General features: G+C 43.6%; 1 protein-coding gene across 50 annotated transcripts in view; it reads left to right on the top strand.

The window, feature by feature from the left end:
- Positions 1 to 15,713, top strand: part of usp19 (ubiquitin specific peptidase 19) — a 35,101-nt gene that overhangs the window by 8,792 nt on the left and 10,596 nt on the right. For 14 of the 50 annotated variants that reach the window (XM_021616013.3, XM_090184494.1, XM_021616019.3 and 11 more), the window contains 16 exons: positions 6,938 to 7,066; positions 8,889 to 9,025; positions 9,214 to 9,738; positions 9,858 to 10,197; positions 10,422 to 10,581; positions 10,683 to 10,754; positions 10,865 to 10,980; positions 11,786 to 11,973; positions 12,153 to 12,348; positions 12,493 to 12,626; positions 12,790 to 12,948; positions 13,072 to 13,182; positions 13,721 to 13,831; positions 13,939 to 14,181; positions 14,294 to 14,412; positions 14,581 to 14,724. In XM_021616013.3, coding sequence (XP_021471688.3) covers positions 6,938 to 7,066; positions 8,889 to 9,025; positions 9,214 to 9,738; positions 9,858 to 10,197; positions 10,422 to 10,581; positions 10,683 to 10,754; positions 10,865 to 10,980; positions 11,786 to 11,973; positions 12,153 to 12,348; positions 12,493 to 12,626; positions 12,790 to 12,948; positions 13,072 to 13,182; positions 13,721 to 13,831; positions 13,939 to 14,181; positions 14,294 to 14,412; positions 14,581 to 14,724 — 2,884 coding nt within the window. Of the gene's footprint in view, positions 1 to 6,937; positions 7,067 to 8,888; positions 9,026 to 9,213; positions 9,739 to 9,857; positions 10,198 to 10,421; positions 10,582 to 10,682; positions 10,755 to 10,864; positions 10,981 to 11,785; positions 11,974 to 12,152; positions 12,349 to 12,492; positions 12,627 to 12,789; positions 12,964 to 13,071; positions 13,183 to 13,720; positions 13,832 to 13,938; positions 14,182 to 14,293; positions 14,413 to 14,580; positions 14,725 to 15,713 lie in introns of all 50 variants that reach the window. The other 36 variants (XM_021616014.3, XM_090184488.1, XM_090184507.1 and 33 more) reach the window with 6 other exon arrangements.

A 15,713-nucleotide genomic window follows, 5' to 3' on the forward strand; every position in this document is an offset into this window, starting at 1 on the left:
TACCCTGCATGTGTATTTTAATGAACGTTTGAGTTTTAACGAGTACATTTAGCATTTAGCGTAGCGCATTTGCATTTCCAGGTGCCTACTTGAGACGTCTGCGTCTCAAGTAGGATCAAGAGGATAAATCATCTTAGAGCTACCCCCTGCTTTTTTCAATTTCCGCCTGAAGACATACCCAAATCTAACAGCCTGTAGCTCAGGCACAGAACCAAGGATATGCATATTCTTGGTACCATTTGAAAGAAAACACTCTGAAGTCTGTGTCAATGTGAATAGAATGTAAGAGAATATAACACAATAGATCTGGTTTAGATAATACAATAAAAATACGTATGTTTTTTTTCATTGTATTATCATCTTTAAAATGAACAAGATAAAACAAACATTCAGATAGGAGTTGGGGACAGTTCAGTGAAAAACATAAGAGGGCAACAGTACTTGTGCAAAGTTTCAGAATGATAACTTCCAAAATGAGTGTGCTACATGACATTTATCATGAAGTCACCCAGGTGTCCCACACAAGTAGCCCAAATGTACCCAAGTGGCCAAATTGGTGAAGTTATGCATTTTGAATGGAATAACCATTTTGGTATTTTGTGTATAGTTTTCTAACACCCCCCAAACAATATTGTGCTGCTGATGCCAGGTGCCATAGCACATCCATGCCTGCAGAAATACATTTGGGTAGATGAACACCACTTGTGGCAGGAGCTGGGGGCTTCCATTCGGAGTCAGTGTCACTGTGAAAGAAAATGTTCAGTTAGAATAGTTTCACATATGTATCTGTATCAACAGGTATAATAAACATATATATATATATATATATATATAGAGTACAGGGAACATAAGGTTGAATATATTATTATAGACCTGCTAGATCTACTGTCTCATTTATATTATGACATTTCAGCTAGATCTACTGTCTCTATTATATTATGACAGACCAGCTAGATCTACTGTCTTTATTATATTACAACAGACCAGCTGTATCTATTGTCTCCATTTCACTTTGGCCATTGTTGTGGGCCTGCCCTCCCGTCAACAGCCTCAAATAGGCTATTTCATTTCACAAATAATATTCTATATTATTAATTTCAAACAACGGCATTAGCATGAGAAGAACTTACCAGTCCAAAACGATATCCTCTCTGTTAAAAAAATATTCCTCCATTTGGGAGTCGCTAAATGAATCGTCCTCGATCAATTTCTTCTAAAATTGTGTGTATATCTAGATTTAGCTTTCCCTGATTTAGTCGCCTTACTGATTGATATATAAACAGCTGAATATGCGCTTTACCAAAACAATGCTGTGTGCAACATGTGTTGCTCTTTCCGGTATGAAACTTCAATGGCGAATGACCCTCTTTATGCCGGAGTTTACTACATGGGTTGGTCTTCCAACACATAAACATTACATATTGCCGTTTACCTCAGCTCATTGGCTATTTACCCAGCTAGATTTCAAGATGATCAGTGGTCATTGGGTTGAAATACAGTCAATCAACGAAACAGCGGGCAAATCATTGGTGCACATTGATGTCATTACTTGTTGTCTTCAAATCGATTTCTTTCAGTCAATACGTCCCGCGAAATGACCCATCAGTTTTGGTTGTGTTACAAACAAACCAGTTGATTGCAATGAAACCAAACATGACTGGAAAAGTCACGTTTTTTGTGTGTATTTACCTCGAGTCTGTTGTCAAATGGAATGAGACAGAATTCACGACACAAGCGGTTCACAAAATGCTTCGTGTTAGGCTATAAAAAATTATTTTATCAAATAAAAGACCATTCATTGTGTAACAATGAGCATTGGGATTGCAAACAGAGGAAGATCGTCAAAGGTAAACAATTTATTTAATTTATTTAAACAGTTTGATTTTGTTACGCCTGTGCTGGTTGAAATAGTTGTTTTTTATAGGGCTCTATCCTCGGATAATCGCATCGTATTCTTTCGCAGTCAATCCTTTTTTAAATCTGATTAGCTAGATTCTAGGCTTTCGAAACATGAGACGCTTGTATTTTCATGAATGTTTAATATGACTATTTATGTAGCGATCACCGTGTGTTGTCAAATTTCATCCCGCTACCGGGTTCCGTGCGCAGAGAGGTTAACTCACTTGCGTAGTTAAATAAAGGATATAAAATAAACAATCTGCCAAATCAGTGTCCAAAAACACCGATTTCCGATTATGAAAACTTGAAATCGGCCTTCCGATTAATCGGACGACCTCTAGTCTCGACCCCGCCCCGTGCAACTGGGTCCTGGACTTTCTGACGGGCCGCCCCCAGGTGGTGAGTCTAGGAAACAACATCTCCATCCCGCTCAACCTCAACACTGGGGCCACACAAGAGTGCGTTCTCAGCCCTCTCCTGTACTCCTTGTTCACCCATGACTGCGTGCTTGGTATCAACAACGATGAGACGGCTTACAGGGAGGAGGTGAGGGCCCTCGGAGTGTGGTGTCATGAAAATAACCTCACACTCAACGTCAACAAAACAAAGGAGATGATTGTGGACTTCAGGAAACAGCTGAGGGAGCACCACCCTATCCACATCTACGGGACAGTAGTGGAGAAGGTGGAAAGTTCCTCGGCGTATACATCACAGACAAACTGAAATGGTCCACCCACACAGACGGTGTGGTGAAGGCGCAACAGCACCTCTTCAACCTCAGGAGGCTGAAGAAATTTGGCTTGTCACAAAAAACACTCACACACTTTTACAGATGCACAATCGAGAGCATCCTGTCGGGCTGTATCATCGCCTGGTACGGCAACTGCTCCTCCCACAACCGTAAGGCTCTCCAGAGGGTAGTGAGGTCTGCACAACATATCAGCCGGGGCAAACTACCTGCCCTCCAGGACACCTACACCACCCGATGTCACAGGAAGGCCAAAAAGATAATCAAGGACAATAACCACCCGAGTCCCTGCCTGTTCACCCCGCTATCATCCAGAAGGCAAGGTCAGTACAGGTGCATCAAAGCTGGGACCGGGAGACTGAAGAACATCAGACTGTTAAACAGCCATCACTAATATTGATTGGCTGCTGCTGACATACTGACTCAAATCTCTAGACACTTTAATAATTCAAAATTGGATGTAATAAATGTATAACAAGTCACTTTTAACAATGCCACTTTATATAATATATACATACCCTACATTACTCATCTCATATGTATATACTGTACTCTCTACCATCTACTGCATCTTGCCTATGCCGCACGGCCATCGCTTATACATACATACATACATATGTACATATTCTTATTCATTCCTTTACACTTGTATGTGTGTGTGTATAAGGTAGTTGTTGTGAAATTCTTAGATTACTTGTTAGATTTTACTGCGCAGTCAGAACTAGAAGCACAAGCATTTAGCTACACTCATTAACATCTGCTAAACATGTGTATGTGACCAATACAATTAGATTTGTTTTACTACTCGAAAGTCGTCTTAAATTCTCGCTCAAAAAACTCCCGTGGCTTATTTTTCAAATTGTCATGTTTCGTTTCTAAACGTCTGTGCAAGAGTGAGAGAGTAACAGTTAATGTGATTGCGTGATAATTATTTGACAAGGTACGGCATTGCGCGTACCCCCGTTTGAGAATAGCCTGTCTATGCCATTCACTGATTCTCACCAAGCACATTCCCTATTTCTGTCATGTTCTTGTAGTAACACACGTATTACTGTCTATCTATCTGGCACTATGTGCATAGTAAGCTGGGCCTAAAATGAACACCTGCCACTCACGGGTCGATTTTGTCATTGGCGGGTAAGAATGTCTTATTCACCAGCCACGTTGACGGGTCTGGAGTGCAAGCATTTCATAACATTTCAATAACATTTTAAAAGTCAAGTATGGTCACATGTGAGAGTTGTGATTTTATAGCAGCAGTAGCTGTTTTCAAAGTATTTCTGACATTTTGTTTCATATCTGGTAAATGCACTAAGAAATATGAATCCTATGGTTGTATCCCACCTCACACAGCAACACTGACTGTTTGGGGAGATGTGCTCACTGTGAGTGAAGTGCTAAACCATTTGTTTTTAGAACCAATGCGCACAGGCATATAAGTTGGAAAACTACTCAAGTGAGACTTTATCCTTATGTTCTTGTATATCTACTTTTTGATCACAAGTTAGGTTGCATTTGAGTTTGCTTCCACTGCTGGTGAAGATGTCATTGACATCTACTAGTCAGATTTTCACAGGCACATGTGATGACTCAAGTGCAGTGTTACCAACTATTTTTCAATGAGATCCGCTATTGGCTCCTTTATTTGTCGCTAGATGAGGTTTTGTTGCTCCAACATCATTTCTGCCCACTCTCCCACCACACACCCCCTCGCCTTGTACTTCTCTGCCTGCGTGTGCACCGTTGCTGTGACTTCTGTTGCACAGACAGCTTCTCACACTCTCGTTTGCAGCAGATTTGAGTGGGAAAAGTCACTAAATGCAATCAAAACCATAGAAAGCCTCTGCTAAAACTCTCCAAAGAAAGCCTGAAAAGCAGGGCCAGCGTTATGGGTGCGCCTTAAGGGGCCTGGCCCGCCCTACCGTACCATCTTGCCAGTCCAAACATAATATTGATTATTTATTTGACCGAGACGCTCGTCAACAAAGGCCAATCACTCAATTAAATCATCCTAGCGAGCTAAACAGCGCCTCTCTGTCTCAGTATGTGTAGACCATGTATTTGATGCTGTCCGGACCAAAAGAGTATGGCATGTCATGCTCTTTCTGGCGTGATCGCATCAGGTACATGGGCTACGTATAGAAGGGCGCTGTTCTGCTTGCTCGGATGCTTTCTCTGGTGACACACATACTCATTCAAGGGTTTTTCTTTATTTGTACTATTTTCTACATTGTATAATAATTAGTGGAGACATAAAAAACTGAAATGACACATGGAATCATTTCTCAGAATTTGAAAAATCTTGCCAACACTTCTGGCCTTGATAATCACCAAGCTTCGGTGTGCCGTGTGTTGCTCAGTTGGTAGAGCATGGCTCTTGCAACGGCAAGTTTGTGGGTTCGATTCCCACAGGGTACGTATGAAGAAAGTATGAAAACATATGACTTCATTAATGTAAGTTGCTCTGGATAAGAGCATCTGCTAAATGACTAAAATGTTAAATGTAAATAGAAGAATATCATGATCTGATGATCACAATATCCAGTGGAAATGTCATAAAACAGCTTTCTGTCCTGAGCTCACTGGCGCAAGAAACTTTGAGGACCCGGAATAGGTTAGTTGATACAATCTTGAAAGTTCGTTAGCACCGCTTTGGGCCGGACCCTGTGGTGATTTAATACCATGTTGAACTTCACTACCAATAGCTAAGTCAGAACCGACGGAAAGGGAGGCAGACTGTTTTTTTTTTTTCAGGTTATTTTTTTAGCGGTTTTTATTAGTCGGCTTTCAGGCTTATGTATTTTACTTAGTTGATTATAGAAGTTATAGCCTATAGGCCAATGCAGCAGTAAGCGTATCTCTGGGTTATATGTTAATTTCTTTAGCCACCACTGAATGGATCGCAGTGTATCAGTGTGTTCAAATGGCAGGGGCTAGTGCTTCATAACTGCCACGCAGATTGGTAGATTCGTTCTGGCTCCGGGTCTGCTGAAAAGTAGCTGAATTTGTCGCAAGAATCATATACCGTTAAAAGTCGCTGGAGGGGTCTAAAACTCTCTAAATATAATCCTACACTGCCGGAGTGGCCCCGGTATCATGGTAACCTTAAAGGGGCGGCTGAACATTTTTTGTCTGATATTTTGGCTAAAAGACTCGGTTCACAAAATATTAAATTGAGCGATATACCATATAACTTCTTATTAGTAATACATTCCTGGTTTTAGAAACGTTACTAAGCCTGCTCCTCCTTTAAAAAAAATCTATAAATATTTTTTTTATAGTTAGTTTGAAAAATAATTTTTTGCTTGGTAAAAAACCTAGCTACCACTGTGGCTGGTAGACAGGCCCTGATAATCAGTGACAGGCCATTCAAAAATGTACAGAAAATACAAATGACACCACAGACTAGCCAATTGGTAAAGTGGGTTGGCAGTTCAAATTAGAACAAAAAATGTCAATGCTACAGGGATCTCGTAGTGGACCGTAGCAGAGTTTAGGGAGAGGGTGTCGCATGGAATACAACCCGACTAGGAGCCCAGCTGTAGAGGGTTTGGTGTTGCCTGTGACCTTTTTATTTACAGCAGCTGTGTGTGTGAGAGAGCGTGAGGGAGAGAGAGGTGTGTGTGTGTGTGTGAGAGCCATAGAGAGGGAGAATTAACAAGGCATAGTCTGTAGTAGTGGTGAACGTGAGCACCTTGGACTGAATTGAACTCATACATGGCACATGCATGACCGACGGCACTCTAGCTTCACTATGACGAAAGGTACAGTGTAGACAAGCCAAGGCATTTCCAATGTTTGTTGTGATTTCTGATTCCGGTTTGTCGTTGCCAGAAAGATGATTATTCAAATCTTATTTTGAGTGTTTTGACCAGCTGTCATTTCGGGGGGGCGGCAGCATCTTTAAGGCTTAGTTTACTATTTAGTAGTAGGTTCCTCTTTGTCTAAGGCCTATATTGTCCCAAGAAGTTGATTCAGTGTTGTGTGCATTTCTGTAGATCTGTCTCTTGTGTAGATGCAGTATATTTAGGAGTCTTTTCTCTGATGAATAAATTACTTTGATCTTGATCTAGTGGTAATTGTAAAGGTATCAATGTAGTCCTCCAACAAAGTCTGTTCATCTGTTGTAGACCATTGTAGGCTGACTTGCGTTTTGATTTGTTTATTTGCCGAGCACAGTCACAGGACATGCTGTTCTTCTTACAGAATCTATTTTGAAGGTGCTCTCTGATATGCTGAGTGTGCAATTATTCCTCTGACAGATTTTTCTGTCTGCTCGGTGCTGTGTAGATGTGTTTGTGGACTGGAAGCAGAATGCGAATGAGGTGACAGTGAGGCTGCGCTGTGGAGAGGGGGTTCAGAGTGTGGAGGACGTCACCACTACCTTCACTGACACAGACTGTCAGGCCTGCTTCCCAGGTGAGATAACAAGCTATACAAACACACATCTGAAACTAACTAGGCCGCCTACATGTCTTCTGCTTAAGTGTATGTGACGATTGTACATGTAAGACAGTGGCTTGCAAAAGTGTTCACCCCCCTTGCCATTTTTCCTATTTTGTTCCCTTCCAACCTGGAATTCAAATATTATTATTTTTTTTGGGGGGGGGTTTGTCATCATTTGATTCACACAACATGCCTTCCACTTTGAAGATGCAAAATAAGACAAACAACTTGAGCATGCATAACTATTCACCCTCCCAAAGTCCATACTTTGTAGAGCCACATTTTGCAGCAATTACAGCTACAAGTCTCTTGGGGTATGTCTCTATGAGCTTGGCACATCTAGCCACTGGGATTTTTGCCCCTTCTTCAAAACTGCTCCAGCTCCTTCAAGTTGGATGGGTTCCGCTTGTGTACAGCCATCTTTAAGTCATAGCACAGATTCTCAATTGGATTGAGGTCTGGGCTTCAAAGACATTTTAAATGTTTCCCCTTAAACCAATCAAGTGTTGCTTTAGCAGTATGCTTTGGGTCATTGTCCTGCTGGAAGGTGAACCTCCATCCCAGTCTCAAATCTGTGGAAGACTGAAACAGGTTTACCTCAGGAATTTCCCTGTATTTAGCGTCATCCATCATTCCTTCTATTCTGACCAGTTTCCCAGTCCCTGACGATGAAAACATCCCCACAGCATGACGCTGCCACCACCATGCTTCACTGTGGGGATATGGTTCTCGGGGTGATGAGAGGTGTTGGGTTTGTGCCAGACAAAGCATTTTCCTTGATGGCCAAAAAGATACATTTTGGTCTCATCTGACCAGAGTACCTTCTTCCATATGTTTGGGGAGTCTCCCACATGGCTTTTGGCGAACACCAAACGTGTTTGCTTATTTTTAAGCAATGGCTTTTGTCTGGCCACTCTTCCGTAAAGCCCAGCTCTGTGGAGTGTGCGGCTTAAAGTGGTCCTATGGACAGATACTCCAATCTCCGCTGTGGAGCTTTGCAGCTCCTTCAGGGTTATCTTTGGGCTCTTTGTTGCCTCTCTGATTAATGCCCTCCTTGCCTGGTCAGTGAGTTTTGGTGCACGGCCCTCTCTTGGCAGGTGTGTTGTGGTGCCATATTCTTTCAATTTTTTAAATAATGGCTGATGTGAGATGTTCAAAGTTTCAGATATTTTTTTATAACCCAACCCTGATCTGTACTTCTCCACAACTTTGTCCCTGACCAGTTTGGAGAGCTCCTTGGTCTTCATGGTCCACTTGCTTGGTGGTGCCCTTTCTTAGTGGTGTTGCAGACTCTGGGGCCTTTCAGAACAGGTGTATATATACTGAGATCATGTGACAAATCATGTGACCTATAGATTGCACACAGGTGGACTTTATTTAAATTATTATGTCACTTCTGAAGGTAATTGGTTGCACCAGATCTTATTTAGGGGCTTCATAGCAAAGGGGTGAATACATATGCACGCACAACTTTTTTTTTAATTGTTTTTTTTAATTTTTAAAAATGTTATATTTTTTTTACATTTTCACTTCACCAATTTGGACTATTTTGTGTATGTCCATTACATGAAATCTAAATGAAAATCTGTTTAAATTACAGGTTGTAATGCAACAAAATAGGAAAAACACGAATGGGGATGAATACTTGTGCAAGGCAGTGTACCTTTCTGCGTGTGCTAAGATGGTGTTTGAATTATTATTTTAGTGTTTTTACGTGTGTGTGTGTGTGTTTGAGTCTTTCACTGTGAACGTGCAGCATTAGCACAAGTCTGATGGCCCACTGCTCTCTCTTCAGATGGGCGCCAGTGGGACTGTCACCTGCATGAGGAGATTGAGGGCTCCTGCAGCAAAGTGCAGTACAAAGAGAAGTACGGCTTCCTGCTTTTGGTCATGCACAAGAAGATCCCCTTTCACTCCTGGCCCTCCCTTAAGGTGAGTCTGCCTGCTGCCCTCCCTGCCTCCTTCTTGTCTCCTTCCTGTCGTTTAGCTTTATGGTTCTTTCATTGAAAAGCATCAGCTGCCAACCTTAAATGTGCCTATTGCCTATCCCTTGCGACGGTTTCAACACAATTTCAAAATAAATGCGTACAAAAAAACTATTTTGTCTCTTCTCCCTGTAGCAAACTAAAAAGGAGAAGGAGCCTGTGAACGTGCAAGCCAAGAACGGCAAAGAGCAGAAACCACCACCTGTGGTAAAGCCAGAGAAATCTGTCCCTGAGATGGCAGATAAGCCCAAACTGTCCACCCAGCCGTCTGCTCCGCCGGCACAGAGCGAACAGAGACGTGGCAAAGTTGAGCGAGGTGTCAAACGCACCATGAAGAACAAACCAGCAGCAGACAGACCAGAATCTGGGGTGAAGGCTACAGAAGATGAGGAGACCAAGCCTCTCAGTAAAGGGGACCTGCTTCAGGAGCCTAGTGCCAAGCGCACCGTCTGTCCCTCCAAGGACCCAACTTCACAGACACCCAGGGATACACACCCCAAGTCCACAGCCAATGGGAAACCGCACACCACTACTCCCACTGGCCGGGACCCCCAGACGTATACAGCTGGTGACAATCGTGCTGAGAGGCTAGGCAACGTTCATGAGTGTACAACACCCGAGATAGCCATCTGCCACACACAGCAGGAGATGAAAGTTCAGGTTAGTCCCTGTTTCTCTAAACTGTAGCATCTCACCAGGCACCGAGTACTGTGTGGGTTCAAATGTGTTTGAGTATCTGCTGCTCTCGATCTGATTTGTAAAGCCCATTCTTGTTTCAGCTGGAGAAGTCCCCAGAGTCTGATTTCAAGGCTCGGGCAGGAGAGGAACGCATACCGTCAGCCACTGTGTCCAGTGCTGTGAGCAGCCACAAGGCTTTAGACTCCACAAACAGAACAGAGAGGCAAGGGGAGGCTGAGGCTGAGAGGACCGAATCCTCTACTGTAGTGAGAAAGTCCAAGGATGGGGCTGACCAGGCCACTCTAACACCAACCCAGCAGTCAGGATCAAGGGAGCCTGTGACTGCAACACCAAGCAAGCAGGCAGAGTTCACCAGCAGTACAGAGGAGGAGAAGAAGGACCAGTCTAAAGAGGAACCTCTGGAGATTAAGCAGCTGGAAGGTCAGTAGACTGGGGTCAAAAGGAAACTGGTATTTCACAAATATGATTGAAATGTGCTTTTTGTCACGTCATTCATTCGTCAGGATAGCTCTAGGCAGAAGATGACTATAGAACTGTGGTTTGTAAGTGAAATGGACAGATCAGTTGCAGTGAGGATAAATTCTGGACTGAGGCTTGAGGTCCGAAGTGATCTGAAACGTAGCCTGCCTGCGGTTATCTTTTAGCAGTTCCAGAGCCAATGGTGAACCTCAATTTTGTGAAGAACGACTCGTACGAGAAAGGCACAGACCTAATGGTGGTCAACGTTTACATGAAGAGCATCTGCAGAGAGACGGCCAGGGTGATCTTCAGAGAACAGGACTTCACCCTACTCTTCCAGACCAGGTAACTTGGTCCTTCTGACTTTTCACCTCTGTGGCCTTTGCAAATTTAATGGGATTTTAGTGGCATTTCTGGTTTACTGAATTATCTTCCCTTTCTAACAGCGATGCAAATTTCTTGCGCCTTCATGCGGACTGTGGAGCGAATACAGTTTTTAAGTGGCAAGTCAAACTCAGGTAAGACTTTTAAGTTGAATTTGGTGTGTGGAGTTTCTATTGATATGTGAATTGGGCCCTTGGCTCTCAATGAGATCATGACTTTCACAAGCGGTGATCCAATGTTGCAGGAACCTCATCCAGCCTGAGCAGTCTACGTACTCCTTCACCCCGTCCCGGATAGACATCACTCTGAAGAAGAGACACAGCCAGCGCTGGGGGGGCCTAGAGGCCCCCGCTACACAAGGTCTTCCTGCTGCCTGGCTTCTACTGCACACTGCAACCACTATACACACATCTATTACACTAGCTATCACACAGTTTGAAATATAGCATCCCTTATAAACATTACACACCGTTACTTTCACACACATTTATTCACTGACTTACAGTACTTTATGTTGTTACAAAATTACTTCCACACAAATGTATTCACTGACTTACTTTATATCGCTGTTTTGGAAAGCACACGGATACGTTTTCAGTTGAACCAATATTCTAGTAAAGCATTAAGGCTCATCCTGATATGTCTGTAAGCATGTGAATTACATGGGAGGGTTGATACCAGGATTTGTGTGTGGACCTTGTGTCTATATGGGTATGTGTGCCATGCCTGACTGTGTGTTCATTAGGGTGATAGGCAGGCGTGTGGGTGTGTACACTCAAGACAGCACTTCCAGACAGGAATCTGAGCACTGAAACTAATCCAGTAACTCAATATGTGTGCCTCAGTCCCGTCTGCTGCTCTCCCAACCCAACGGGTCTCTGGGTGTCTTAGCCTAGGCACTGCAGTGTTGCTCTATGTCCTTAACTTCTAATATCTGTTGTTGTGCTGGCACTGGTATATTTTGATATAGTTTACAATACTAGTAGGCCTAGATGCAGTTGGTGGTACTTGTACAAGTTGTCTTATCTATACACAGCAAGCAGACAATATAATGTTTGTACTTCGATGAATGAATACTCAGTTCATCGGCCGTATGCAATTGTTCTTCTCTTGGTCCTGACAGTCGTTTGTCGTTGACCACAAGCTCCATCCCCCTCTGTTTAAGGTGCAGTGGGGGGCGCCAAGGTTGCTGTGCCCTCCGGGCCGTCATCTCAGACTAGTCAGCCGGGCAGCAGCCAGCACACCCTCCCTGCCAAGGAGGAGCCCCCCCGGGCAGAAGACGGAGGCCTGGACAATGTGTCCGCCCGTACCGTCTCAGACCATGCCCCTATCAAACAGGAGCCTGCAGTCACGGTGAGTTGGACAAGGACGAGATGGTGAGAGAATGGGCCAAAAAGGGAAACTGTTTGAAGTGATTGAGGTGGTGATTTGGAAATGAGTAGGGGGAAGGAATTTGTTTTCTTTATCACGCTATCCTTTGAGCCTTGAAGGTTGGTATTTCATCCCTTTGTTTCTCGGCCTCTCCCCCTCAGCCCAAGCCCACGTGTATGGTCCAGCCCATGACCCACGCGCCTCCTGCTGGCAGCGAGCGCAGTGTTGAGGAGGAGGAGGAGGAGAAGGTGTGTGTGCCAGGCTTCACAGGCCTGGTCAACCTGGGCAACACATGCTTCATGAACAGCGTCATCCAGTCTCTGTCAAACACCCGTGAACTCAGGGACTACTTTCATGGTCAGTCTTCCCTACTCTTCATTCTTTAAGTTGATCACATTTTACTTTTATGAAATATATCTTGTAATGTGCATATGGAGATAGTATATGTTGCTGTAGATTGATATTAAACAATGAACTGTGTTCTCTTCCCCCTATGTGCAGACCGGGCGTTTGAAACTGAGATCAACTGTAATAACCCATTGGGGACGGGTGGTCGGCTGGCCATCGGGTTCGCTGTGCTGCTGCGGGCTCTGTGGAAGGGTACCCACCATGCTTTCCAGCCCTCCAAGTTAAAGGTGACAATCCACTCTTTTGAGAGTCCCATCTTTAACCCCCTCCTGTTATTTTAACCACCACACCATCATGCCTTCTACATGGATTAACACCGGCAGTATTCGGGTTTAGTACAGCCTCTCCCTTTAGTCTTCTCAACTTGATGTTTTATCTTTTATCCCCCAGGCGATCGTGGCCAGTAAGGCCAGCCAGTTCACAGGCTATGCCCAGCACGATGCCCAAGAGTTCATGGCCTTCCTCCTGGATGGTCTCCATGAGGACCTGAACCGCATCCAGAACAAGCCCTACACAGAGACGGTGGACTCAGACGGACGGCTGGACGAGGTGGGTGAAATAGAGGTTCGAGCAGCACCATTCGCATATCCACATTGATGTCTGCTGTGTCACTGTTCCCTTGAGTTCAATTGTCCTGGAAAATGACATGATGGTGTGGTTGTGACGTAATAGGTGGTGGCGGAGGAGGCGTGGCAGAGGCACAAGATGAGGAACGATTCGTTCATTGTGGACCTCTTCCAGGGCCAGTACAAGTCCAAGCTTGTCTGCCCTATGTGCTCCAAGGTAAGAGACAGAGGAATTATTGCAATTCCCAAGCAACACTCACCTGTCTGAACATATCTAGGTGTTTGTATTGAAGTGTGTTTCGTATTGAGGCTGGAGATGGGATTTTTTTTGTTAGTCTTCACTCAAATATTTTTTTGTTAGTCATCACTCAAACTCACAGGGATGATACTATAGTACCTCTGTTGCTGCGACCGTCCACTCCTGAATACATACCCTGACTGTTGTTTTAGGCATGTCTGCTCCTAAGGCACCGTGATAGTGGCAGTTTTAATATGATGCAGATAATGAGAGACTCGGGGGGCCTGGCTATCAGGCTGAGATGCAGGAAAACCTGATTTAATAATAGAGGAAATGGACCCATCAGAAGCATTTACTGTGTGGATGGCTGGCTGGCTGTGTGGCAGAGTGGAACTAACTTATTTCTTCAGTGGTGCGATAGGGAGCACTAAAACTCAGTAATCTAATTCACAGTGCTACTGTTCTGACCTGTATGTTTTGTAAAGGTCAGATGTCTTTCTCCTTTCCCTCTCTCAAGGTTTCCATAACTTTTGACCCCTTCCTCTACCTGCCCGTGCCCCTGCCCCAGAAGCAGAAGGTCCTCACCGTGTTCTACTTTGCTAAAGAGCCTCATAAGAAACCCATCAAGGTAAGATGAGTTGTTTGTTTTGTTCAGATGGTTTCAGTTTATTTTATTTTACAGATTTATTTCATTACTCTCTTTTTACTCTGATTCTCGTACCTTGTGTGTGTCAGTTCCTGGTGAGTGTGAGTAAAGAGAACTCGAGCACAGCCGAGGTCTTGGAGTCGATCTCTCGGAGTGTGAGGATCAAGGCAGAGAACCTGAGACTGGCAGAGGTGGTGAAGAGTCGCTTCCACAGGATTTTCCTTCCCTCCCACTCCCTGGACACGGTCTCCTCCTCAGACATGCTCTTCTGCTTTGAGGTGCTATCTAAAGAGCTGGCCAAGGAGAGGGTGGTGGTGCTCAGAGTCCAGCAGGTAAACGGAACCTTCAATTCCCTAGCCTTCCTATTTTAAGCCATACGTAACTATGACAGAAGTACCTAGTATCTGTGTTTAAGTCACATCTGTGTGTCTGTCCCCCCTCCAGAGGCCTCAGGTCCCCAGTATCCCCATCTCGAAGTGTGCTGCCTGCCTGAAGCCTCCCCTCTCAGAGGAGGAGAAGCTGAAACGCTGCACCCGCTGCTACCGCGTGGGCTACTGCAATCAGTGAGTCAACACACTAAATGTCAGCTGGCACTAATGTTGCGAGGCAATTGAGTTTCTCTACCAATAAAAACACAATGACACAGGATAACTATTTCACAACTATTTCCCTTTGTCTCCTAAATTATTCCTAACTCATGAAAAACCAAACTTTTTTTCTTCATGTTTCAGGGCTTGCCAGAAAAATCACTGGTCCAACCACAAGAGTCTGTGTCACCCCAACATGGAGAACGTGGGGCTTCCTTTCCTGGTCAGCGTCCCTGAGTCCAGACTCACCTACGCCCGTCTGTCCCAGCTGCTGGAAGGATACTCAAGGTACCACTGGGATCTCCCCAGTCGATGGATGATATGAATGCTGCTCTTTATAAAACCAAATATATATGCCAATACTGGGGGTGTGACATTTAAATTAATTTGAAGAAAGAAAGAAAAATAAAATCACAGTGCAGTTATTGCAAAATACCATTAACAGGTCCCGATTATCATCATATGTACATCGTAAGAAATGCCTAACACAACAATGCTGTATGTTAGTAGGAGAAGATATGCATCTTTCAAATGAGTTACCAGGGATAGAAAGCATGTCCATCGTTGTTAATAGTTGCCAGGGATAGAAAGCGATCCGCACTTCATCGTTAAGTTGGAAGAATGGCAGAGAGTTAGACAGTGAAGCGACAGCATTGAAGTTCTGTATGGCAATACATTGTAGAATAATAGTGAAGACATAAACTATGAAATAAATCAACATGCAATCATGTAGTAGCCAAAAAAGTGTTAAGGCCAGGCACCATAGGCTAATAGGGATTTTTTTTCCTTTACTCTCATCAGACTGAATCTTTACCAGTTGAAAGTATACACAAATACAATATATTATTGTTTTATGCAAAGTTTTATGCAAATGAGACAAACTTCCCTTAAATATGCGCTAATTTGCTTATTATGGGAATCCGTTTTTAACACATTGCTTCAAGGCAGAATGCTTTTGTGATAAGACAATCAATGGTCAGGCTTTTACAGATCATTTTATCAAAATATTGTCATTTCATGGAATTATTTAAAAAACCCTTCATGTATGTATGACTGATGCATATTTTGCATATATTTACACAAAATGACACACTATATATTTTTTTAAAGCCTCGTAAAGTCTGCCTACAGTGGGGCAAAAAAGTATTTAGTCAGCCACCAATTGTGTAAGTTCTCCCACTTAAAAAGATGAGGCCTGTAATTTTCATCATAGATCATAGATACACTTCAAATATGACAGACAAAATCCCAAACGATCTCAATTTGGTCAGGTGATT

The sequence above is a fragment of the Oncorhynchus mykiss genome, chromosome 9 (assembly GCF_057628025.1).
Source record: "Oncorhynchus mykiss isolate SJ-2025 chromosome 9, ASM5762802v1, whole genome shotgun sequence".
NCBI lineage: Eukaryota > Metazoa > Chordata > Actinopteri > Salmoniformes > Salmonidae > Oncorhynchus > Oncorhynchus mykiss.